The sequence below is a fragment of the Chionomys nivalis genome, chromosome 16 (assembly GCF_950005125.1).
Source record: "Chionomys nivalis chromosome 16, mChiNiv1.1, whole genome shotgun sequence".
Classification (NCBI taxonomy): domain Eukaryota; kingdom Metazoa; phylum Chordata; class Mammalia; order Rodentia; family Cricetidae; genus Chionomys; species Chionomys nivalis.
In genome coordinates, this window is record NC_080101.1 from 34,388,066 (window position 1) to 34,414,925 (window position 26,860).

Genomic DNA, 26,860 nt, shown 5'->3' on the forward strand with positions numbered 1-26,860 from the left:
GTGAGAATAATCAAAGATTACAAGCAAAAACAAGCCATGGGGAGACAGCAGGAGAAGCCACATATTCACCTCAGCCTTGAGAAGGATAGGGGAGAAGGATAGCATAAAAGTATTCTGCTTGATGAACCATCCACGGCTTGCTATTTTGAATGACTGAAATCCTGCCTCACCCACCCCCGATTTTTGGATTATAAACTACGGACCTTCCTAGCACTGCCACAATCTTTTCGAGTTCGACCTGTTGACGTGCTGTACTGTCATTTTTTCGCCTGGAGATAACTCCCTCTGGTTTAAAGAAGAATGGCCGCTATATGCCATTGGATGCTTGCTTCCAGTTAGCAGAACTGTTTGGGAAGGATTGGGAGGTGTGGCCTTGTTGGAGAAGATGGGCTTAGAGGATTCGAAAGCCCACACATTTCCAGTTTGTATCCTCTTCCTCTCTCTTACTGCGTGCCTGTGGACAGGATGTAAATTCTCAGCTATTGTTCCAGTGCCATGCCTGTCGGCTCCTCGCCATGACGGTCATAGACTGACCCTCTGAAACTGTGCATTGAATGCTTCTTTTATAATTGTTGTCCTGGCCGTGGTGTCTCACCCCAGCAATACAGCAGTGGCCAAGACACCCTCCAGATTATTGAATCACCTAGCTCTTAAAATAAACAGTAAATATTTTAAACATGCTGACCAATGAAACAAAGCGATACGAACAAGTCACAGGAGTGATGTGAACTGAGCTGTATCTTCAACAGCTGACCCATGAGAAGAATGGACAGCTTAAAATAAAACGCAGCCCCAGTTCCACAGAGGCTGAAGATCCTGGCCAACTCTGAGGAAACTGAAAGGGCAGCGTTGCCTGTGAGCTACGGGGTCTGCGAAGATAATTTTATTTGCAGCGTCCAGAGACTTACTTAAAATGACCTTATGCAGAAAAATATCGTCTCATAAAATAAGAATTCTAGGGTTTGGGATTTGTTTGATTTTGAGACCAGTGGTGCAATAAACATCTAGGGTTCGTCCTTCTATCCTTCATGTCTCTTTTTCCCTTTGGCCATTTTACTCGTGGTTGCAATAAAAATGCCAACAACAAATTTCCTCACTCAGATCTAGTAGAAAAGACTCTTTCCAGTGTATAGAAGATGAGCCCGTCCTTGTCCTAACCAATTCGCTTTTCCAGGGTACAAATGTGTTCCCATTGCCCTGGATTCACCAGACTCTCTCCTGGACCCGGAGTAGCACACATGTGAAACTAAGCCTGCTCTGATCAGGATGGAGGCAATCAGGGTCAAACAGAGACCATCATTAACGGCCCCACTTCAGACACAAAACCTTGTCTGCAACTGAATATGTCACGGGCCATGGCCGCTCCTCCCAGAACCCTTCCTGGACCCCGCGGTCACAATCCAGTTTTGGAAGAAGAGCTGAATTTGTAGTGGCCGTGAGCCAAGTGCTCTTTCCGCCATGAGAGGCTAAAATGATGGCTATCGTCATATGGAAAGAGGGAAAGACTAAGAGAAGGAAAGAGAGCGAGCAGGCACTTCCCGAAGCAGGCAGCTAAGTTACAGCGGACTTCCTGTGGGAAAGTTCAGCCTTGTCTCCCTCTGCTGGAAGCACAGTAAAAATCACACAAGCACCCTCAGACCCTCACAGGCCTGCCTTTCAAGTTCACTCCGGGGCTCCCTGGGTTCCAGCTAACTTCATCCAAAGGCTCCAGCTTCTTGGTAACGGAACCTGGTGTGTTTGGCAGGACTCCAAATGCCTGCGACCACGGGGAGTCTCTAGGGAGTACTGTGCGGAAGAGCTGTGTGATGAAGGTCTACGTGACCAGTTAGTTGTCTGAGGACCAGATAGAGAGACTTCTTCCCTTGCGTTCCAGAACAGTCAGCAGGCTGGTTCTGAACAAGGAAAGCTTGGCATATGCTCAAGTTTCACATCCTGGCCTCCGAACAGGTGCCAAAGGCCCCAGCATGCAAAGCTGTATGGCCAGACCGCACATCTCAAGACGCCATCCCCACAGGAAACGGTGATCTGTAACAAGGTATCATCATGTTGCCACTGCCCCCTAAAAGCTTACAATTGCTCTAGGGACTTTCTCCAGAAAAGTTCTCTCCTGGCCACTCCGCCCTCTGCCCCAGCCTTCTCCCTATGCCCATCTCTCTAGTTATATCATTTTCACTGAATAATAAAAAGGATTTGATTTCACTTTATGTTTGCTTCCTCGTGTGCAGTGAATGCAGAGACTGGAAGCAGATGCTGACAAAGGCCCTCTGTTACTATTTTTTTAATGCGGGGGTGTTGTTCGGGAGGGGGAGACACGAGACGCGCGGGGTTGGGGAAGGAGAGACGAGACACGCGGGGTCCCACGTGGGTAAACTTTAATGGGGGAGGGTAACATACAAGGAACGGGAGTGAAGAGACGAAAGGAAAAGGGAGGGGAGAGAGTGAGAGGCGGGCGAGAGAGAGCGGGCGGGTTGGAACGCCCATTTTTAAAGGGCTCTGGGCATTTTGGGAAAAAGTGTCCTTGCGCGTGCGTAGTTTTCCATTGTACCACTGGGGTTTGTAGTCCGCTTGGAGACTGTATTTTCTGCGCACGCGTGGCCTTGTCTCCAAAGGAACAGCACCCTCCTTCCCGTTAAAGCTGCTGCCGTTTGCTTCTAAACACACCTGCTCACTTTTATGTCTCAGGTTCTCTGTCCCGCCTTGAGACCTGATCACGGTCTCAAGGCCGCTTCCAATAAACCGAATTTTCTAAAGCTTATGCGTCTGCTTCCCTGTCCTCTCCTGACTTAAGCTATTCTTTCCTCATTTTAGAGAGAGACCAGAGGCCTGCTGGCCCTCCTGCACGTGCGGCCGCCATGTGGTCGCTGTCCTCGCCACATAGGATCTATCAGACAAGAGGTGGGACTTCAACCTTCAGACTCGAGTTGCCAGTGTTTGTGGGTGAAGACACCAAGCCTGTGCATCTCGTCGCTGCAGCTGAAGTCCTGAGACACTTGCTGCAACTGTCAAGCAACTGCACTTGCTCAAGGGAAACCACCGATGTGTGATTTGGTCAGACGCCACCTAGCCCTTCGGCTGCTGTGTCTCTATACACTGTTTCCTTTGTGGAGGCGGATCTCGGGGCTAAGCGGGAAAGGTCCCTGAGCAGTTTCCTCTGTTATAAAATGGAGAAGTAACCCACCAGGAGTAGCTGTGTCCTCCTCAGCTGTGAACTGCACCCCAAACCATGCCTGTTTCCTTTATTTGATGGCAACCGATAATTATCTACTGTTAAACATTGTCGGGGGAGGTACTGTTTTGTGCTTTGTGCTAACCAATTCTTCTGCAATCTTTGGCTCAATTCTGTAGCTATCTCAAGCAGGTTCAAGTTGTGCTTGCGTTGTAGAGGGATAAGCACTGGAGAAACCAAGGAAAGTTAAACACGCAGGCTTATGTCCTTGAAGGAAGGAGATGTTTATCTGCCTTCCACCTGGAATGCTGGGAAGAATGTGATTTACGACCCGTAGTGTTGCACACCATGCCCGCCCATCTGCGCTCTTTGTGCTACCATACAGGTCGTGAACTGGGCAAGGGGCTGGAGATTGAAACACACAAAGACACACAGACAGAAACATGGGTCATCCTTGAAACAGGAATGCCCCAAGAATGCCCCCTTTATTGAGTTCAGGGGCAGCTTCTATACGGATCCTTAACTGATAGCCACGCCCCAGCCAAACCCACCAGAAACCACTCTCCTGCCATCAGGAACTCCTGAGGGTCTCGTGCTCGGAGCAGCTACAAGCTGTCTCAGAGTAGAGAAAAACAAGTTGTTTACCAGAAATTCAGGATCTGTGGGTTCGCAGATCCCAACACTGGAGGGTCAGGCTTCCCTGGAATCCTTCAGAATATTATGTTGTTTATACCAGACTTTCCCCACCTGATCTCGAGTCTCTTCTCAGTCCATAAAACCCATCCTTATGAGAGATGTCATTTGTATTTTACAAAAGCCTAAATAGCTTCCATGCTAACTCAGGGCCAGGCCAATCCTGGCTCCCACGGGCACTGTGCTTACCTGGGTCATTCTCCCGACACCTTCATTTTTAGCACTGTTTCTAAGTCAGCAGAGCTGTCTTTATGGAAGAAGCCACTTTGTAAAGAGTTTCAATATAAACATGTCTGAAGCTTTGTTGTACACACAGGACTGAGGTAATTGTTACCTGAAAACCTTTTCCCAAAATTTTGCTGTGCTTAAATATGAGACAAGGCTCATGCCTTTAATCATAGCACTTGGGAAGTAGAGACAGGCAGATTTCTGTGAGTTAAAGGACAGCCCAGTCTCTAGAGCAAGTTGTAGGACAGCCAGGACTGATACACAAAGAAACTCTGTCTCAAAAACAAATAAAAAAAACATCTGAAGTCAGACTTTAGAAGTTTGAACCAGCACTGGCTGAATCATGCTGAACTGATTTTCATTCTTTTGTCTTTTTGAGACGGGTTTCTCTGTAGCCCTGGCTATCCTAGAACTCACTTTGTAAACCAGGCTAACCTCGAGCTCACGGCGATCCTCCTGCCTCTGTCTCCCTAGTGCTGGGATTAAAGGCGTGCGCCACCACTGCCTGGCCTGAGTTTTATTCTTGTCTCTCTGTGAATTGTATTGTGCTAATCCCTGCCCCCCAACACACACAATGTGTCACCTTCAAGTCTTCACCAAGAGCATCTATCTTCTATGGCCCTGTTTCTGTGCCAAGATGTGCAAGTCACACATACCTGCCACTTTCTTAGAAAGTAAATACATGCCTGACTTAAATATGACCTCATAAGCACAATAAACAAACAGACAAAAGAAACAGACAAAATGGGCTTCATCCAAATGAAAATTATTGTGTTTCAGCAACCAACATTAAAAAAAATTAGAGAATCGGTTGTCTGGAGACAGTGTTTGCAAAGCATACACCTGATACAGAGTCTGTATAAAGAATATATAAACAATCCGTGAAACTCAGAGGCAAAGAGGCAACCAAACTTAACAGTGGGCAAGCAATATGAATAAACATTTGCCAAAAAAAAAAATAATACATGAGGAACCAATAAGATATGCAAAAACTCAGCACCATTGTCAACAAGGAAACGCCAAACCAGACCACAAAGAGGCCACTTCATAACTACTATGAAGGCCGCCCTAGAAAAGGAGACAATAAAAAGTATTGGAAATATTTTTTTTAAAAAAAAAAAAGCTTCATGTATTGCTGCTAGGAATATAAAACAATGCCTGCACTTTGGAAAACAGCTTAACAGTTCCTCAAAGAGTTAAATACAGGGCCATCCCATGACAGCAATTCTACTCTTAAGATCTTGTACCCAGGAGAAAAAATTTTAAAAAATGTCTATATAAAAACTTCTGCGTGGATGTTCTTAGCAACATGATTAATAATAGCCAAAAGTTGAAAGAAACCAAATGCCTATTGCTGATGGATGAATAAGCAGAAGAGAACATATCCACGTAATAACTATTATCCAGCAGTTAAAAAGGAACAAAACACAGATGCGTGCTGAAACGTGGGTTAGTGTTGAAAACATTCGCTAAAATGAGGCTGGAGATACAGTGAGTTATAGCTTAGTTGTAAAGCGCTTGACCTGCGCACGGCCTTGGGTTCAGTCCCCGGGACTGAAGGAAAGGCAGGGACAGAGGGAAGGATGATGAAGGGAGAGAAAGACTACATGAAATGGAAGAAATCAGTCCCTCAGGGCCACCCATGCCAAGCTTCATGTATATAACGAGTTCATTACAGGGCAGCAGAAAGTCAACTTTGCAGGGCAGGGTATGGAAAGTCACAGATGCAAGGACAAGAAGCTTCTTTCGAGGGTAAGGAAATCAGCACCTGGTTGTTGTGTTGGTTGCATGAATCAGAGTCTAAAAGTCAATGACTCTCACTTTTCAGCAGACGAATGATATTTAGCGGATCACATGTCAATACAACTATCTCAAAACTGCACTCTGACTTAGCACCCAGTAATCACTCCCCCCACCCCGTAAACACAGGAGACATAATAACACATTCACACGGTCTTGTGCGCAAATGTTTCTATATGCATTTACAGATGTTTGTCTTGGTGCAGTTTAGTAGAAGCAGCTAGGTTTGCCCATCAACAGGAGAAACCACGGTTAATCACACAGTGGGATACCACTGCAGTGTTTACATGCAGGAACAGGAATTAGCCTCAGGGCTGTCATGCTGAGGGGACTAAACCAGGCATGAACAAGTACATGCCTCGTGAGTTAGTGCATAAGTTTAGAAATGGGGAAATGAACTGAACAGCTGAGGACAATATTGAGGGAAGGAGGCGATGAGGATGGACTGAGACACGAGAGATATTCACAAAGAAGCAGATGTGTGTGCCACCAACGCACCCGTAGGCTGTTCATGTCACTGCATGTTAAGCATATCAGTGTAGATATTTAAAAGTAGATCATTAAAGGTAGACTTCCCGGGAGGAGACATGATTGGGCACTCCAAGCCTTTAGGGGCCTGTGTTCATAAGAAGGTGTCTGAGAGGCGGAACGGAGTGAGGGAGAGTGGGTAAGCTAGCGGCCTGTCCCTTGGGCCTGAACTTCTCAGCAGGTTACCATGGAAACATCTGGGTATGTTTGGGGCATCTGGATGATTGGCACTTTCCTCCCTCCTGCTTCCTCTCTTCTGGAACCCCCTGTTTTCATCTAAATACATACAAACCAAGAGTTAAAAACTTCGCATAACTTGTTTTTCATCTGGATGTTATGAAGAGGAAGTTGGATGCTGTCAGTTGTTTCTTTGCTCTTTGGGGGGCCCACCACCAAGCTCCCAAATAAATCACACGGGAGATTTTTTTCCTTACTTATAAATGCCTGGCCTTGCCTTGATTTATTTCTAGTCAGCTTTTCTTAAATTATCCCATCTACCTTTTGCCTCTGGGCTTTTACCTTTCTCTTACTTCTGTAAACTACTTTCACTCTTACTCCATGGCTGGTTGTGTGGGCTGCCCTCTAGCACCCTCCTCTCCTTGTTCTTGCTCCTCCCAGGTTTCTCCTCTCGTTTATTCTCTCTGCCTGCCAGCCATACAACTCTTTATTAGACCATCAGGTGTTTTAGACAGGCAAAGTAACACAGCTTCACAAAGTTAAACAAATGTAACATAAAAGAATGTAGCACATGTTTGCATCTTTAAACAAATGTTCCACAGCATAAACAAATGTGACCCATCTTAAAATAATATTCCTTTGTCTGGGTTTTCTTAGGAAGAATTTCACACACTTCAAGATCAGACTTTCTCTGTCTTGTCAGTCAGCTTCCATTTAGTTATATGGAGACTTCTTATTAATTATGAGAGCTCAGCCTTAGTTTAGGCTTATCCCACTAGCTCTTATAACTTAGATTAACCCATATTTTTGTTAATCTACGTTCTACCACTTGGCTTTTACCTCTCTCCCATTCTGTGTGTCCAGCTGATTCCAGAGTCTCCAAAGAGTCTCCTCTGCATCTTGATTATCTCTTCCTACTTCCTCTCTCTGCCTGGAAATCCCGCCTATACCTCCTGCCTCAGCTATCATAGAAGATAGACATAGAAGGCAGACATTCAAGTAACCTTGTACAAAGGGCCAAGCATTGGGCACATTCCCTGTCCTCAGCATGGTAGCATGTGCTCTTCCCTTGTGTCCCTTGAGCTGTGCTCATCTCTGTAGGAACACGGATGAATCAACAGAGGGAACTTCTTAGAAAACATTAATAAGCCCACTACTAATATCCCCAGCCTCAATGGGCACTGTACCCATGCCATTTTCAGCAAAAGGACAGACCCATGGTACTTTTGGAAGTTGATCCCATTTTGCAGATGAGAAAACTGATGCAGAGAAACTCCATAGCTTGCTTAATGCTGGCTAGTGTTTACAGAAAAGGGCTTCCTCACTTCCTCTTGGTTAGCTCTGGAGCTCAGGCTACTTCACAGTTGGCAAATCACTTGAAGTCAGTGACCGTAGAGGACTTCACAGTCTGGACATAGATTTCATCCCTCTGCCCTCTGGCCCTTTGGGATGTCTGCGAGAACTCGCTGAAGTTAGATTAAGAAAGCCACGTCCTTGCTCAACAGAAGGTCCTCCATCTTGTATTGCTGTTGAGGCCATTCTGAGTTTAACTAGAATTTGCGCTCCTTGATGGAGAATCCTATGAAAAGGTTCTACTCAGCTCTACCCTAGAACCTGAGGCCAAGATGTCCCTGCTAGCTTATCCTGGCTTCTGCTAAACCACCTGCTTGTGCAAACTCCAGTAAAAACTTATGGGATTGGGGTTGGAGAGATAGGTGGCTCAGTGGTTAAGAGCACTGACTGTTCTTCCAGAGGACCTGGGTTCGACTCCCAGCAACCACGGTCTGTAACTCCCATCTCAGGGGACATAGCACCCTCACAGAGACTTACAAGCACATAAGATAAAAATAAATAAACCTTTAAAAGACGTTGTGTGATGTCATTGAATTCCACCAGATTCATGTATTTTTTTTTTTCAGAGATCTATAGAATGTCAACAGGTAGAAAGTTTGCAGTGTATCAGGTCCTGGGTTGGCTCTCCAGCAGACCACACCCACACTCACCATGAGGTTAAACAAGGCGGAAACTCAATGGTGGACAGCTAAGGCTGTGCACGGTCTTCCAGAAAGTTCTTAGCTTTTCCAGGCTTACCCCTCCCTGCTCTAACAGTGGGCAGCGCTTGATTTATTGGCACAAGACGGTGGGTGATAGGAGCTCTCATCACTGTTTTTGCCTTTTAGAAAACTGAGTGGTTAAAGGGGCAAAAGCTGAGGTGGTGTCCACCCAACATGTAGGGGACAGAGGCCAGCACAAGTACTCCCAAGGTCTGAGGCAGGGACCTGATGACCTGGTCATCAGCACTGTTCCTATACCACTGCCCTCCATCCCTCTGGAGCCCACAAGACTATACAGTACTGTACAGCTGACAGATTGTCTTTTGGAAAAGTCACTGTCACATCTGTGAAAACCTTGTGAAGCCATAATTCTTCCCTTCAAAATGGGATTCATTCCCAGAATACCTCAGCAGTGTGACTTCTGCGTGGGCAACGGAGTGACTTTGTTCCATTCCCCCACAACGCGAGGCCTTGGAGCATTTCACTCTTTGTCAGATTTACATAGAGTCAATCCCACAAAATTACCTGCTAACAGACCACATAGAAATTTCTATAGAAGACAGGCACTGAGCAGGAAGGCAGCATGCCCCACCTTTGCTAACAAACAAATCTGGGTGTTCCCGAAGCTGGTTATCACAAAAAAAGATTGGTTGAGGAGAATGGGTGAATCCAGGATTCAGGAATGTTTAGTAACTTTGTCTAATGTTTTGGAATGTCAGGTACTTTCCTTAGAATGCTGGCTCTTTCCTGGGTCAGGTCACCTGTTCTGGAGTGCTGCTTTGTCAGGTTCTACCTGCCTTCTTTGTGATTTTCATATGCATATTATCATTGTCCTTGCCTATGGAATTTTCCAACTATGTCTGTAAAAACTAGAAACCTCATGCAGATCTTCTTCTCCTTGCTGCTGCTTCTTCTACTTCTTCCCCTTATTCTCCTTTTTTTCTTCTCCTTTTTCTTTCCTTTCTTCTCCGCACCCTTTCTCTTCACTTTTTCCCCTTGCACAAAAAATAAAGAACATGTAGAGGTAGTGTTCTTGAGTTAATGCTTTTACCCTCAGATCCTCACCTGCCATAAACATTCAATTCTGAGCTCTGAGAGGGTATTGAGGCTGGTACTCAAGGCCTCCAATAAATCCCAATATTATATTTATTAATTTATATTGTTATTTTTTTTACAGTTTAGGGGAACCACCATTGAGAAGACAACTTGCATTCAGAACAAGTATGCCACTATGTTATTTTTTTTTTAATTATTCACCAAGAGTAAGAATCAAAAACAGTCAGGCGGTGGTGGTGGTGCATGCTTTTAATCACAGCACTTAGGAGGCAGAGGCAGGAGGATCTCTGTGAGTTCAAAACCAGCCTGATCTACAAGAGCTGGGTCCAGGACAGGCCCCAAAGCTACAAAGAAACCCTGTCTCAAAAAACAAAACAAACAAACAAACAAACAAAGAATCAAAAACAGCCGTCCTGTAAGTAACATCATCCTCTGGGCATTTCTGCTGTGTGGTCAAGAGAAGGCTCTTCACCAAAGACAGGCGCACACACTTACGCAGGACTCCTGCCTATGCCTTGCCCGCGAGCAGCCATCACCCTTCTCGGTGTTTCTGGTTACCGCCAGCATCTTTCTCAGTATAAAAGCGTCAGCCTGTCTCTGCTCCTTCATAGTTCCCTTACCAGCTGTGACGGCAACCTTCTGTTGGCTGACGCTCCTGTACTGGGCGCTGTTCCTTCTCACACGGACTCAGCTTCCCCTTTCACAGCCTTCACACAGTCTAGTAATCCTTTTGTTGGTGGTGGTTTTTTGTTTTGTTTTGTTTTGTTTTTCAAGACAGGGTTTCTCTATGTAACTGCTCTTGCTGTCCCCAAACTCATTTTGTAGACCAGGCTAGCCTATGAACTCACAGAGATCCCCTGCCTCTGTCTCTCAAGTGCTGGGATTAAAGGGGTGCGCCACCACCTGGTAGTCCATAGTCCTAACTCTTTATCTGCTCCCTGCCCCAGACCAGCACTAAGCTTTGGATTTGACACCCCCGTTTTCTTGTCACCCCCCCCCATCCTCCGTGAGGACAGTTTACACACAGCTGAACTCAGCATGAACTTTCTGTTGTTATAATCTTTTTCCCTTCAACGGTTCCCTCACTTTTAAAATTCATGCTCTTCCTTCTACAGATGTTTATGGAAAGGGTGAGCCAAATAACGGTAGTTTTGAAGGGTTCTAACCCACACACATAAACTAACATGAGCTATGAGCATTCTTCCACAGACATGGCCCAGGTCAGACATGTCGAATTCTTTCCCTGGGTTTAGTCTAAGTAGAGGGCCCCTTCCCCCAGCACCATGGAACTAGAAGGCTGTGGTCACAGACTTTCATGACCACCTCCCTCTCTCCTGCCCACACCCGCAGGGAAAGAGAACTCATTGGAAGAAGGTGAGAATAGAGACAGGTACTGAGGTGATCCGGGCGAGAGGGGACATAGTGTGTCCCACCTCAATCCTGTGAGTCCCAGGGCTTGTTGGCTTTCACTCTATGAGCCCTTTGGTGGTTTATTTGCACTGTTTATGCCACCAGCACCTAACCAGGATTAAAATACAAGGTTATATTCTATTGGCAAATAAATTACCCACAATATGTTTTACCTACTCAAAATCCTTCTTGGTCCAAACTTACCTTTCGGATCCTGTCTCTTTTGCATATCATATAGGCATGTACTTATTGTCCCCTGAACATCCCTGCTCTTTCCCTCTGCAGTGTTAACCCCACCCTGCCATAAAAGCATGCCTATCCATTGCTGAAAAATTGAACCACCTGGTTCAATCCCAGATTCCAGCACTGCCCAACCCCCCAAATCCTGAAAGCAGTACTTCCCAGACCTGTGACCAGTCCCTCCTCTCAGCCCACTCTCTGTAGCTCACACTCCTCAGTGACTGCAGAGCTTCCTACTGGCTTACCCTCCCCCCACCCCATTTCCCACATGAACTCTTGAAGATGGTGCAGGACTCTCTGGTACCTGTGAAATGTATCCAACCATCTATTTTTGAATAACATCTTTTTCTTTTATTATTCTAATATGGATTTTTTCCCAATTGAATATTAATCATGCCACATACAATTAGCAGCATTATTTTCTTTCTTAGGGGTACATAAATTCGAAGTGTATATCATATCTAATTATATCTTAGATTCCTTGAAATAAAGCACCATTCAAATGCCCCGTAACAAATGCTCGTTCTTCTGTCTTCTCAGTATTTCCTCAGCGTCTTCTTCTCCCACCGCTGTTTCCAGTTCGCCTCCTCTCATTTTCTCGGGCAGAGTCAGACTACTAGATCGCAAGGCGTCTGTGAAACACAATGGTGTTGCGGTGTCATGATGCCACACAACGGAATCATTTAGAATTCTGAATGTTCGCTGTAGGCTTCATCCCCGTTACTAGTCAAAAGGTTTTGTTATCTGTTCAATGAATGGGCAGCTTCGTTACGAGCCGCAGTTTATGAGGACAATGTAGTCAGAAGCAGAGCGATGTTGAGTCAATGACTTTCAGTCAAAACAATGCATCTAATTCGGTGGTCTTGGCCAGGCAGGTCCATGGAGGGTGAGCTGTCCTCATTGGCACCGCTGTGGTGGGGACCTACCATGAGTCCTACCTAGCACCTGTCCTTCCTGCAGCCTGGGAACCAGCTGAAACCACCTGCCCAAATGGCCTTTGCTCTGCATCTCCAAGCTTTCCCTCCTCCTCCCGTCTGTCTACACAGGCTGATCCCTTCGTCCAAGGCGGTAGTTCTCAACCTGTGGGTCGTGACCCCTTTGGCAAAACTCTATCTCCAAAAAATTTACACTATGTTTCTCAACAATAGCAACGTTACAGTTACAAAGTAGCAACTAAAATAATTTTATGGTTGGAGTCACCACAGCATGAGGAGCTGTATTAAAGGGTCGCAGCATTAGGAAGGTGAAGAACCACAGCTCTATGAAACTTTCAACCTTTATGAAATGTTCTGTAGACCTGTGTTGTCCCGCAAGAAACCACAGGGATTTGGGGCTACAGAACAGAAAGCCTGAAGTATGGTTAGTGCACTGAGAACCAATTTCAATTTTATTTAACTTTAATTAATTATAATTAATAAGTGCTGGTGGCCCACAGCTACCATATCAGAAAGCGTGTGAATGAATTACCACCATAACAAAGAGCCAATGCCCCAATGTCGGAGTCCAGCTCCAGAAGGGCTCAGGTCCCAAAGAGGAGGTGCTGTGACCTGAATACAAATGTCTCCCAGAGGCTCACATGTCTGAATTCTCTGTCCCAGATGGTAGCACTGTTTTAGGAGACCATGCAAACTCTGGGACATTGTAACCATGAAGATAATGGCTCCTCTGAGTTCCGTGCTTCCTTCTCGAGAGTTCTTAAATCTCAGGGTAGCCTCAGAAGCTTACTGAGCTTGCAGCCACCTAAGGCAATGTATGCCACAGTGGTACCTAGACCAGTCTGGCTGAGACTGCTCTATCCCACAGCCTCTGAACTGGTGGGCTAGAAGCTACAGTTCAGGTCAAGGCTGGTGGCTAGAGATGAGTCTTTAGCATGGGCAAGGGACCATTGAAAGGAGTGACTGGAACCAGTGGACACAAGGTATCTATGTAAGGGAACAGAGGACAGGCGGTGGGAAGTGATCCCAGAGAAGGAACCAAGACAAGAGAGCCCAGTCACGCTGAGGGAGCGGGAACGAGAGAATCACACAGCTGCATCAGGCCCCTCCCTGGCTTGGAATTCAGGGAGGTTCTGATATTCCTGTGTGCCTTGTCCTCAGGACTAAACCCTGCCTTGCAGCAGACTCTGCAATCCAGAGCATACTTAATCTGAAGCAAGGTCGTCGTCGTCCCCCCCCCCTCACTTTGAGGATCACTTTTCTGCTCTTGACTAGCTAGCTACCCAGTCCGTTACAGGAAGCTGGTAGGGACAGTAAGAAAGAGGGTAAAGCGACATCCGTTAGTAAGCAAGGATCTGGAGGGGGACATCCCCTTTGTTCCTCAAAAACAACCTTCTGATCCCAAATGCCTTAACTTAAAAAGCCTCTTATCAAAATCATATCCTTTGTACCACCCAAAATTCTGGTAGAGATTACCTTAAAGTTTCTGGTCATCTCCTCCCACAATTTAGTGTCAGCTAAACGAGCCAGATTACCATCTTAATGTTCACTCAGTAGCAGTAGAAGAAACCATCACTCCTAGAAGTGAGGGGGAAGTCACTCTAGGGTGTGGACCCTTCTGGTTGGAGTAGGTGAGGTCTCTAGGGTGGTGGCTGGACTCGGGGATAATGATAATGATGATGATGATGATTAAGGACACTATCTTGCTGAGGAAGAAGGGGAGGAACTTGAAACAGGAAGTGGGGGTATCTGACTAGATTTCCACTGCAGACCCAGGTGCCCCTCTCTCCGGGATCGCACCGCGCTTTCTCCAATACTCAAGACCTGGTATAGTCTCAGCCCTCGCTACATTCCACAAGGATGCCTCGAGGGGGCAGCCCTGAGCTGGCTTCATGAGAGTCTCACAAGAGCCTGGAATGCCTTTCTAGACAGACCTAGAGTAAAACCAGCAGGAAGCAGAATGGGTCTGTGGGTGAATGAGGCAGAGCGGGGTGCAGGATGCAGAAGTACACTGTGTATGTAGAATGGGCATTGCTTAGAAAAACTCAGCGGAGGAAAAGACGACTCCTTCATCTCTACAGTCTGGGCACAGGGTGGGGACTCCATGTTAATGAATGACTGAATGAAGAGGGAAATGAAAAATTTCCTCTAGCATTTATAAAATCATGCTGGTTGCCAGTTTCCTTTAGGCCAAATCACTTCCCGTCTCCATTCTGAGAGCTTTTCCCTCCAATGTAGGCACTTAATCCAACTGAATAAGGTCACAGACTTTTGCACCCAGTTTCTTACCCAGAATGCCCCCTTAGTTTGTTCTTCATTTTCTTTCTTCACTTACTGAGCATCTCAGAACATTCGGGAGGCCTTTGAGTCTTTTATTAAGTAGGCATGGGGGAAGTTCTTGGGAACAAGTTCTCATAGAACAAAGGACAGCGCTGTTGAGAGGGGGGAGCGTGTGATGTGGAACATAGCATGAACGAGGAAAAGATCCACAGATATGGGGTGAGGGCAGCTGGAGGTCCCTGGGCTCCTCCAAGCCAGGAGCAGCTGCTTGGCCTGGTGCAGGAAGTGTGGTCGTCAGGTCCATGTGTCCACCAAGGGTTGGCCACGCCCTTTCCTAGACACAGCCTTGGAATCCCTAGGCAAACACTGACCAATAAATTAGGTTGAAAAATATATAGAAGGCTGGAAATATTAACCTGGAGTATTTGTCAATGGCATGGGTGTTCTGGAAAATGTAGAGCCCCACGTGGCCTTTGAGAAGGCCTTTCTTTCTGGTGGTCACCAGTTCACTGTTAAGGGCCAAATGGACCACGATTTTGTCTTGTCTTTCTTCTTCTGGCAAAATGTGGCTTCTTGGGTAGCCAGCCAGGCTGTTGGCCTCAGACTCACTGTAACTTCCATCCAGCGTCATGGTTCTTGAGTGAGGCATTCCACATGTGCATGGAAACTACGGGCAGCAAGCAAAAGGCTCAGTTAGAGCTTGAGGATCGGGAGAGAAAGGGGCCTGGTGACAGAGTGACGACCATTGCTACTTTGGCATCCAGAGAGGTGAAATTCTAAGGACCTCGGAGAACACCGAGTCCAGCAATTCTTTACACTGGCTGCATTGCACACTGTCTCTAAGCTGGCTTAAATTTTCCAAGTGGTTCTGCTGGAGATGATTTTTGTCTCATCTTTTCATAGAACAGGAAGCCTCCATCTTTGGCTTGTTTAATAATAATAATAATAATATATGTGTCTAGAACACTTCCATTTCAAAACAACTTTCCCATGCATGACCTCATGTGACCCGTACAAAGACCCAAGGATAAAGATGGCACAGAGGTTCTGCAATGCCCTTTCTACCAATGTGGAAACTGAGGCAGACTTCAGGTGACAGAGTTAGATCTAAACTCAATTTTCCTGTTCTTATTCTTTGTCCAAACACTTCATGCTTTCCACACTGTGCAGCAAAAGTTAGGACATATTCTCAAGAGGGATCAGCCTTGTTTGGAGGAAAAGGAGGAAAACAGGCAAATGTTAAAGACAGCTAGAAACCACTTCTGGTGGTAATATCACGCTCTTTTTCCTATGTCCATTTTTCTATAAATAATAAAGGGTAGGTAGTAGGAATTTAATCCCCAGTTGGCAGCATCTAGACTCTCAGTTGACACCCTGGCTGCCTTAAGCAAATGCATCATCAGTCTGATGGCAGACAGGTGCCCTTATGCCCCCCAGCACCAGCTATTATAAATCTTCTATCTGGTTGTCTTAAGGAAACAGGATGGCGGTTGCAGCTGCTTGCTCTGGCTCCTGAAGTGCAGCCACAGCCTTGACTCTTTCAGTGTATACCCTTTCTCTTGCACAAGTATTGGTGACATCTAGCATCTAAGTAACCTTGAAATTATTTTCACTAGGTCTGGGGAGCAGTCCTTCCTCCTGGTGGCCTAGCAGAGTAACCTCCGTGATGCGTGCAGAGGGACAGTGCATAATGGGCACAAATGCAGCCGTCATCTGCATGCGGGGCCTGCTGTGCATGAGCACCCCGTCTCCGGCTGTCTAAGCAGGTCGGTCCGCTCAGTTTGGTGAGATAAATAGGAGATGCCTTTCTATATTGCCTCCACTAATGTTGTAACGTCAGTGCCCACTCCCAGCGTCTATTGAGTGGTCTTTTGTTACCTAAGTTTTGGTCCCTCTGAGCTGGTAATATAAAAACAGAAGTAACAGAGACAGGGAACAAAGGCGGTGGCCAATGAGTGGCAGCAACAGCGGAGCAGGAAGCGCCTGGGGCTCCCGAAGCAGCAGTCTGATGGCTGGAGAAGGGGAGCCGTGAGGCTGGCAGACTGCAGTGGGAAACGTAAGCTGCCAAGACAAAGCGGCCACAACGGCCTCCTGAGGCAGCGGAACGGCTGGAGAGGGCAGGAACAAGAGCTCAGTGAAAGGATAGAGGACCGACCATGGAAACCGGAGCAGATCCATGGCTGTAAAGAGTCAGAGAGGAGGAATCGCAGGTCCTGGTAGCCAAAGATTTCCAGTCAGCTGCCAGACCACTGGGGCCAGGGCTCTCAGATCCCAGACCACCGCACTTCTGGCTGTTTGTCAAGGGCTGAGGAATCCCGACTCCCAAGGCCTCTGTGAGCGCTGTTAGCAGTTTCAGATCCTATTCCCTGGGGACTCGGCCTCATGGTGCAGACCCGGTTTAGCTCTTTACTGAGGACCCTCATGGGCTTCATTTCTAGTTCATCTCCATCCTTTGTGTCAGCCGCCAATCCCAGGGGCCACACTGGGCTGGAACTCAGGGTGGCGATTCTCACTGTCCTTCCCGCCCTCTGTTACACTCTCTCCAGACTTCTCATCCCGTGGTAGCCGGCTCACGGGAGCCGATCTCCCACCCAAGCCCCACTCACTGGGGACTCCACCTCTTGGTACAGACCCAGGATTTCCCCCACCCTTTCATCCCTGTCTCTCCAGGCTCGTTCTTTGTCCATACTGCAGCCTTTTGGCAGAAGCCTCTCCTCCCACACCTCCAACTCCTGGGGACTGTCTTCTGCGGGGAACCTAAAGCTTTCTCCCACGTCCCTCTTGGTCCTTCCCCCTTGCCCATATTCATTCCTTTCTGCTGCCCACCAACCTGAAAAAGCTGTCTTTACCAGGAACCCCACAGCCACCATGCTTGTCTAGGATCCAGAGAGGGCAACAGCAACCAAAGAAGAAAATACCCAAGAAAGACAAGACCAACTATCAACACTGAGAATCACCTCAAACACCTTAACTCCGGACACCTAGACTCCAGCAGGAACACACATATGAATAGCCAAGGGAATATGCCTCCACCAAAAGCCAGTGACTCTCTTACAGGAGCCTTGAGAAATGCGAAATAGCAAAAACACAGGACAAGGTCTTGAAAAGAGCAACTATGAATATGTTCAAGGATGTTAAATAATATATATATATGTATATATATATAAATTCCTCAATGAAGTCACCAAATTGAGTGAAATAATGACAGCAATTCAAGAGATGAAAATAGAATTTAACAAGAAATGGAATCACTAAAGGAAATCAAAACTGGAAATGAAAAAATTCATAATTTCAAACAAACCCTGAAAGGTAAGCATCACCAATAGATTACAAGAAATGGAAAAGAGAATCTTAGTTGTTGGAGACAAGGCAGAAGAAATGGATGGCTCAAAGTAAATGCTAAATCTAAAATTAGCCGAACACAAAACATCTAGGAAATCAAGGACACCATGAAAAGATCAACCCTGTGAACTATTGGGATGGAAGAAGAAAAAGCTCAGGAAAAAAAATGCCCCCAGAAACTATTTTTAAACAAAATTATAGAAGAAACCATCTCCCAACCTAAAGAAGGAGATGCCTACCATGATCCAAGAAGTATACAAAACACCAAATAGTCAAAACCAGAAAAGAAACTCACCTGCACATAATAATTTAAAAAACTAAATATACAGAATAAAAAAAGGATATTACAAGCTCCAAGCTAAAAGACCAAGTAACATATAAAGGCAGGCCTATTAGAACAACACCTGATTTCTCAACAAAGACTCCAAAAACCAGAAAGACTTGCACAGATACTGTACAAACTCTGAGCGTCCACAGATGCCAGCCCAGACTACTACACTCAGCAAAACTTTCAATCACAATAAACAGAAAAAGAAAAACATTTCATGATAAAACCAAATTTAAGCCATTTCTATCTACCAATCCAGCTCTACAGATGCACTAGATCTGAAAGGTTAACTGCACCCAAGAAGACACAAGGAATAAATAAGCCCAGAACAATCAATCAAAGAGGGCAGCACATCATAGCAACAAAGGAACAGGAATCAATAAACATTGCTCACTGATAATCCTCAATACTATTGCTCTGAATCCCCCAAACAGGGTCCATCCTTCTGTTGCATCCAAGAAACATACTCACCATGAAGGATAGACATCACCTCAGTGAAAAGGATGGAAAAGGGAATTCTGAGCAAATGGACCCAACAAGCAGGCAGGTGTGTCCATTTTAAAGTCTGATAAAATAGACTTTAAGCCATAACTACTCAGATGAGATGGAGAAGAACACTACATACTCACCAAAGGGAAAATCCACCAGAAGGATATTATAATTTAAAACATTTAGGCACAAAACACCAGGGCACCCGAGTTCATAAAAGAAACTCTACTACAGCTTAAACCACATACTGACCCTCACACACAGATAGCGGGTAATTCCAGTACTCCACCCTCATCAATGAGCAGGTTATCCAGCCAGATGTAAACAAAAAAAAATGCTGTTGAAAAAAGTCAGTTAAATAATGTCATGAGTCAAAGGGACCTAACATCTTCAGGACACTTTGCCGAAACACAAAAGAACTTCTCAGTAGCTCATGGAACTTTCCCCAGTTTGACCATAAACTTGGAACACAAAACAAGTCTCAACATATTCAAGAAAATGAAAACAGTACCCTGCATTGTATCTGATTACTGTGATTAAAGCCGGCTGCCAACAACAACAGAAAGTATGCAAACATGGAAACAGAATAACTCACTCTGAATGACAACTGGGTCAAGACATAAATCAAGAAGAAATTAAAAACTCCCTAGAATTGAATGAAAATGAATACACAATACGTCCAAACTTCTGGGGCACAATAGAGGCAGTTCTAAGAAAGAAGCTCTTAGCACTAATTGACTACATAAAATAATTGAAGGGCTCTCTTACTAGTAACTTAACAGCACACCTGAGAGCTTTAGAACAGTAATAAATGCCACTCCAAAGAAGGAGACAGTAAGAAATAATCAAACCAGGGTCTAAAAACAATAAAACAAAAACAAATAGCCCAAAGAATCAATGAAATCAAAGAGTTGGTACTTTGAAAAAAAGTCAATAATGTCTTATCTTGGATGCTAAGCAGGCTTGAACATGGTTAGTACTTGGATGGGAGAAAAGCAATAAGATTGACAAACACTTAGCTAAGTAATTAAAAGACAGAGGGGGAAGATCCAAATTAAATTAGAGATAAAAAGGGGGACATTACAACAGATACTGAAGAAGTCCAGAGAATCATGACATACTTTAAAAATCTGTACTCCTCCAAACTGGAAAACCTAAAATAAATGGATGAATTTCTTGATATATAAGACCTACAAAGTTAAATCAAGATTAAATAAGCAACTTAAACAGATCCATAATCCCTAGTGAAGTAGAAGCAGTAATTAAAAGTGTCCTAACCAAGAAAACTCTAGGACCAGATGGATTCAGTGTAGAATTCTACCAGATTTTCATAGACAAACTAATGTTAATATTTCTCAAATTATTTCACAAAATAGGAACTGAAGAACAATTTCCTAATTCTTTTTGTGAGGCAACTGTTATAGTACCTTGACACAAAAACCACACAAAAAGACCCAACCAGAAAGGAAGGGAGGGAGGGAGAGAGGAGGAAGGAAGGAAGGAAGGAAGGAAGGAAGGAAGGAAGGAAGGAAGGAAGGAAGGAAGGAAGGAAGAATGGAGGGAAGGAAGGAAATTATAGACTATCTCCCTTATGAACGTAGATGCAAAAATTCTCAATAAACACTTGCAAAAGAACACATCAGAAAGATTATCTACCATGATCAAGTTGGCTTCATCCCAGAGATACAAGGCTGGTTCAACATATGGAAATTAATAAATATAATCCACCACATAAGCAGACTGAAAGACAAAGCCATGTGATCATAAAAAAAAAAAAAACTTTGACAAAATCCAGCATCCCTTCCTGATAGAAGTCCTGGGGACATTACAGACAAGGGATATACCTCAGCATAATAAAGGTAATTTACAGCAAACTCACAGCTAACATCAACCTAGACGGAGAGAAACTAAAAACAATTCCACTAAAATCAAGAACAAGACAAGGCTGTCCATTCTCTCCATACCTATTCAATATAATAGTCATAGTCTTAGCTAGAACAATAAGACAACTAAAGAAGATCAAGGAGATCAACACAGGAATGGAAGAAATTAAAGTATTCTTATTTGCAGATGAAATAATTTTAGACACAAAAGACCCCATCTGGAAATGTATACAGCTGATAAATATTTTCAGCAAAGTAACAGGGTACAGAGGTGATATACAAAAATCAGTGACCTTCCTATATACAAATGATCGATGGAGAAAGAAATCAGGGAAATAGTACCTTTCAGAATAGATGAAAGATAGATAGATAGATAGATAGATAGATAGATAGATAGATAGATAGATAGATAGATAATCTGAGATAACACTAATCAGGCAAGTGAAAGACTTATTTAATAAAAGCTGCAAGATATTGAAGAAGACACCAGGAGGTGGAAGGCTCTCCCATGCTCATGGATTAATAGGATTAATATAGTGAAAATAGCCATTCTACAAAAAGCAATCTACAGATCTACAGATGCCACACAAAACTCATCAAAATTCTAACATGGTTCTTCACAGGTATCGAAAAAACAATTTTCAGCTTCATATGGAAACAAATGACTAACAAAACAGGACAGCTAAGACCATCCTGAATAATAAAAGAACTGCTGGTGATACCACCATCCCAGAGTTCATTACCATAGGGCTATAGTCACACACACACACACACACACACACACACACACACACGTATTCATGTACTTGTGGATACCTAATTTTTAATAAGGAAGTCAAAAATACACACTGGAGAAAAGACAGCATCTTCAGCAAAAATGGAGCTGGTCAAACAGCATGGATGCATGTAGAGGAAGGCAAATAGATCCATACCTATCAAGTCCAGCTGGATCTCAACATAAGACCTGATACTCTGGATCTGATTAAAAATGGGGAACAGGCCTGAACTCACTGGCCTGGGAAAGGACTTTCTGAACAGGGCACCAACGGCACAGGCACTGCGAACAACAATTAATAAATAGGACCTCAGGAAACTGAAAAGCTTCTGTATAGCAAAGGACACCATCATTTGGAAAAAGTTTCAGGCTACAGATTGGGAAATGATCTTTATCAATTATATATCTGATAAAAAATTAATATCTAAAACATATTTGAAAAGAACTAAAAAGCCCGGAACATCAAGAAAACAAATAACCCAATTTAAAAAGTGAGGTAGAGAATTAAGCAGAAAGTTCTCAAAAGGTGAAACACAGATGGGTGAGAAACACTTAAAGAAATGTTCAATATCCTTAGGCATCAGAGAAATGCAAATTAAAAGTACTTTGAGATTTCACCTTACCTCAATCAGATTGGCTAAGATCAGTTAAGCAAATGGCAGGAGCCGGAGGGATGGCTCAGTGGTTGAGAGCACTGGCTGCTCTTCAAGAGGACCCGGGTTTGATGCCCAGCACCCATATGGCAACTAACAGCTGTCTGTGCTTCCAGTAGCAGGGGATCCAACACCCTTACACAGACATACGTTCAGGTAAAATACCAACATACAAAAAATAAAGAGAAAATAAATAAACAAACAAATAAAATGGCAATTCACACTGGTGAGGATGTGAGGAATTGGTGCACAGGTTACCCACTGCTGGTGGAGTGTAAGCCTACACAGACACTACAGAAATCTGTGTGGTCGTTCATCAGGAAGTGGAGAATATATCTACGTCAATATCCAGCCATACAACTCTTGGACATATACCCAAAATACTCTCCATCCTACTACAGAGACACGTGATCATCCACGCTCATTGCTGCTCTATTCACAGCAGCCAGAATCTGGAAATAGTCTAGACATTCAACTAATAAACAGATAATGAAAGTCGTGGTACATTTCACAATGGACTATTATTCAGCTGTTAAGAAAAATGAAGTTACAAAATTTGTAAGGAAATGGGTGGAGTTAAAAAATAATTCTTCCTGAGTAAGGTAACACAGACCCCAAAAGATAAATATTGTGTGTTTTCTCTTATATGTACATGTTAGCTTTAAAGCTTTCAATATACATGCCAAAATCTGGATAACCATAGAGATGAGGTACTTGGTAAGGGACTAGTGGGGAGGAGAGGGTCTCCCAAGGGAGGGAAAATAGAATACATTTTTATGGAGAGACAAAGAGGAAATTGGATAGGATTAAATAGGAAGGCTGATAGGAGAAAGGAAGGAATGTAGGGAGGGATAACTAACACTAATTATCATTTGAAAATCATATGGGAACCACTACTGTAGAAGTTTCCTAAAATAATACATATATAAAAGAAATATAAACAAAGACACCAAATAATGAGGGAGACAGTGCCCCAACTAGACATCTTATGGCACACACACACACAAAATAACCAGTACCAGGAATGGGTTACATATTCTCAGGTCATTGGCTCATTGGTCAAAGAACCTCCTAGAAACCCCAAACATCACAGGCTGTTGGTCACTCTCCACAGCCAGAAGGTAAGGCCCGATTGCTGAAGACGACACTTACATATCTCATTGAACATGGAAGAGTCTTGTTGATGCCTAACTAGAAGTTGCACCCCTACGGACTAGCATTCATAGTACTAGAAGGTATTGCACATGCTACCAGAGGAGAAAGATAGTCTTCAACCCAGCCATAAACCCTGTGACCTACAAGAAAGACCTGTCTGCAAGATATACTGGTGCTATAGTGGTATAATAGTTACAGAAGTACCCACCGACACTCTGATTGCGTGGATTTAAGGCCCACTCCATGCCCATATTGATAAAGTGACCAAGTACCTGAAACTCGCTAGGCCATGGGCCTAGGTAAAAACCAAATACTATTATTCTGCTAAAGAACATAGCAATAAAATGACTCCTTGGGACTTTCTTCTATATCCACAGATCAGTGCCTCACTCAGCCATCATCAGAGAAGCTTTTTCTCGCAGTAGATGGTAATTAACTCAGAGACCGGCAACAGCACAGAGTACAGAGTGAGAGAATTTGGAGTACTCAGTCCTAAACGGGATGCCTTCATCTGACTTCCCCCAGGGCTCGGGGATCTATGTGGAAGAGAGGAGAGCAGATTGTAAAAACCACAGGCAATGGAGGACTCTAAGGAACCAGTGTCTTCCAGAAGGAAAAGGACTCACAGAGACTGTGACAGGATGCACAAGGCTTGCGCAAAGTTCAAGCCAGATTGGGGTCCCCCTCACTGAAAGGGAGAAGTGGACAGGGGCTCACATGCCGAACCAAAAAGCTATCTGTAATTGATATCCACTGGCAAGGAAAATTAGTTTTAACCATCCGAGTCTCAGCAAATCTATTAGCCGCTTATGATCAGCAGCAACATAAAACACAGTTGTATTTTTTTTTTTTTTTTTTTTTGGTTTTTTTCGAGACAGGGTTTCTCTGTAGCTTTGGAGCCTGTCCTGGAACTCCCTTTGTAGACCAGGCTGGCCTCGAACTCACAGAGATCCACTTGCCTCTGCCTCCTGAGTGCTGGAATTAAAGGCGTGCGCCACCAACGCCCAGCCCACAGTTGTATTTTTGTAGACTTCTTGTTTCATTTTGCTTTGTTTGGTCATTTTTTTTCTTTTGCCTTATTGGTATTTTGTTGGTATTTTATGGTGTCAGATTTTGTGGGGGATTTTGAGAGGGTGTTTCTTGTTTTTTTTGAACAGGTTTTTGTTGTTTGTTTGTTTGTTTGTTTGTTTGAGACAGGGTTTCTATGGGTAGCCCTGGCAGTCCTGGAACTTACTTCATAGACCAGGCTGACCTTGAACTCAGAGATCTCCCTGCTTTTGCCTCCCAAGTGCTGGAATTAAAGGTGTGTGCCACCACTGCCTGGCTGGGGGAAACAAAACATAAAGTTGAGTTGGTTAAGAGGTGGGGGAGGGGCTGGGAGGAAATGGGGAAGGAGAATCCGTGATCAAGCTATACTGCATGAAAAAGAAACAGTTTCGGATCTTAGGGTGGGAGCACTGGATGGCGGTGACAGCAGCTGACACTTGCTGTCAATGCCGAGGAATGCTAACGGTACCACAGACCACACTTAAAGAGCTTCTTGCCTACCCACAATTTCCGTCCCAGCAGGGCAAGAACAGAACTGTTCACACTTTGGCATTAATGTCCCTCTTTCCACAGGCATTGGTCCCTCCTAACTGTCCCCACCCAACCAAGGAACTAATTCTCATCCAAACTCTAGCCCAGCTTATAAGAGAAAAGGACTGAAGTCTCCTCACCTTCTCTCGAAACTTCCGTTCCTTCTGCTCCTGCACTGTGGTCAGGTAGTTGACAGCCGCGTACTCCAGCACTGAGAGGAACACGAACACGAAGCTGACCCAGAGGTAGATGTCCACGGCCCGGATGTAGGACACTCGGGGCATGGAGGCATTCACGCCCGTGATGATGGTGGACATGGTCAGCACTGTCATGATGCCTGTGAAACCATCTTAGTTCAGTTGCTGCTCCACCCCAGAGCCGTGCCCACATCCCACAGACACGATTCACATTCTCTGTCTCTTAAATCAGGTGAGAAGTTTCCTGGACATATTTCTACCCGGTAGAGGAGTGAGGCTTTGCCTCCTAAACAATCAGGCCTGCCCTGACTCACCCCTTCCTGAACTCAAGAAGTAGCTGCCTGCTTTCAGTCACCTGAGGAGTCTGGGTCTCTGTGATATGTCTGACAAGGTCATGCCTCATGAGTGACCACTTGTGGTGTGGAATTCAACACTGACTTAAAGACACCTCTGAAGGGACAAGCACAGTTAGTTAGTTCCCCTTGTCTAAGCCACATTTATTAAGCTCTGTCCTGTTCTTCTCCACTGTGGTTTGCCTGGTAAGTTCTCCCATTTGTCAGGGTCCACCCTGATTTTATCTGAATTGCAAGGCTGGATTGTAGATTTTCCCTCCGGAATTCAGGGTCTGGTAGAAGCCAGAACTCCAGCTCTGAAGGAACATAGCCCTCACCCCAGGAACCGCCTGTCTCCAGTCTTGGACTGTCCAAGCCAGCAAGGTGCTAAGGTTTAGAAAATAATTGTTGGCATTTGCCGACTCGGTCATTGATTTCTTAGTACTTCATTCCCATGCTGGCCCGGAGAGGTTGGGATTCCAGATTGGCTCCACATTTGAATTGATGCAGACTGAGGGGTGCAATGGTAGTTCCCCAGGTTTTCACAGTGTGGATAGAGGAGGCAAAAGGCAGGAGAGTTCCCCTTCAACTCACGAGCCCATCAGTTAAGAATTCTAAAGACTTACTTTACCTTTTTTCTAAAGGTCTCTCTAAGTAGCCCAAGTTGGCTTCAAACTTACAGTCCTCCAGCTCCAGCCTGAGTGCTGGGATTAGGTGACTGAGCCACCATGCCCAGCCCAGGAGTTTAATTCTCCGCTACCTAGAGATCAGCTGAAAGAAAGACCAAAAGCATCCTTCCACGCCTTATCAAACACTTTTACCCAGTGAGACTCTGGCAGGCACAGCTCTGTGGTCGATCCAGAAGGACACCCAGGACAGCATGACCATCAAGGTGGCGGGGAAATAGGTTTGGAGCAGGAAGAAGAAGATGTGACGGTGTAAAGTGAAGTTGATATAGAGTCGGTTATACCAGCCTGGGGGACACAGGAAGAAGGAGTGAGGTTCCCGCCAGAGCATCCCCGGAACCCTTCTTCCCCGGCACTGCTCACCACCCACAGAAAGGAAGTTCCGTAGGCGTGATACAATCAATGCCTTCCCTCCTAACATGCGAGCCCTCGCTGCAATGACCACCTAGTACACATTCTTATGAAGTCTGATCTAACTTTCCACAGCAATTTGGGGAAAGCGTAGAAGGAAGCACAGATTTACTTCGTAGTTTGTCACTTGCAAACTACGGCTGTGTCTCTGCCCGGGAGTTTAAGAAGGTAGAGTGGTTCTATCTTCTGAGGCCAGTGTTGCTGGGTCAGGAGCTGGAAGAGACTGGCTCTCACCCTGGTCCTGACTGGCACTCCCCAGTCACACCAGCACAGAAGCAGGCTGTTCTCAATACTCGGAAGTCTGGCATCACTTCTACTTCCGACACTCCATCCTCCTCCTCTGGTCCTTTACCTGGGGTGGGGGGGAGCCTGATGCTATAGTACCAACTCACTCTGAGAATCCCCGATCAATAGCTGTATAAAGAGTTTGAAAGTGTGAGGTCTCGGTGACCCACAAAGGTGCC

The 26,860-nt window shown here is 44.9% G+C and overlaps 1 protein-coding gene across 2 annotated transcripts in view; it reads right to left on the minus strand.

Annotated features, from left to right (window-relative positions):
• Positions 1 to 11,715: 11,715 nt before the first annotated feature.
• LOC130887865 (gamma-aminobutyric acid receptor subunit rho-2) overlaps positions 11,716 to 26,860 on the minus strand; it is a 39,069-nt gene continuing 23,924 nt past the window's right edge. For both annotated transcript variants that reach the window (XM_057790550.1, XM_057790549.1), the window contains 3 exons: positions 26,121 to 26,273; positions 24,911 to 25,107; positions 11,716 to 15,234 (listed from right to left, as the gene is read on the minus strand). In XM_057790550.1, the coding sequence (XP_057646533.1) occupies positions 14,923 to 15,234; positions 24,911 to 25,107; positions 26,121 to 26,273 (662 nt within the window). In that variant the 3' untranslated portion in view covers positions 11,716 to 14,922. The remainder of the gene's footprint in view (positions 15,235 to 24,910; positions 25,108 to 26,120; positions 26,274 to 26,860) is intronic.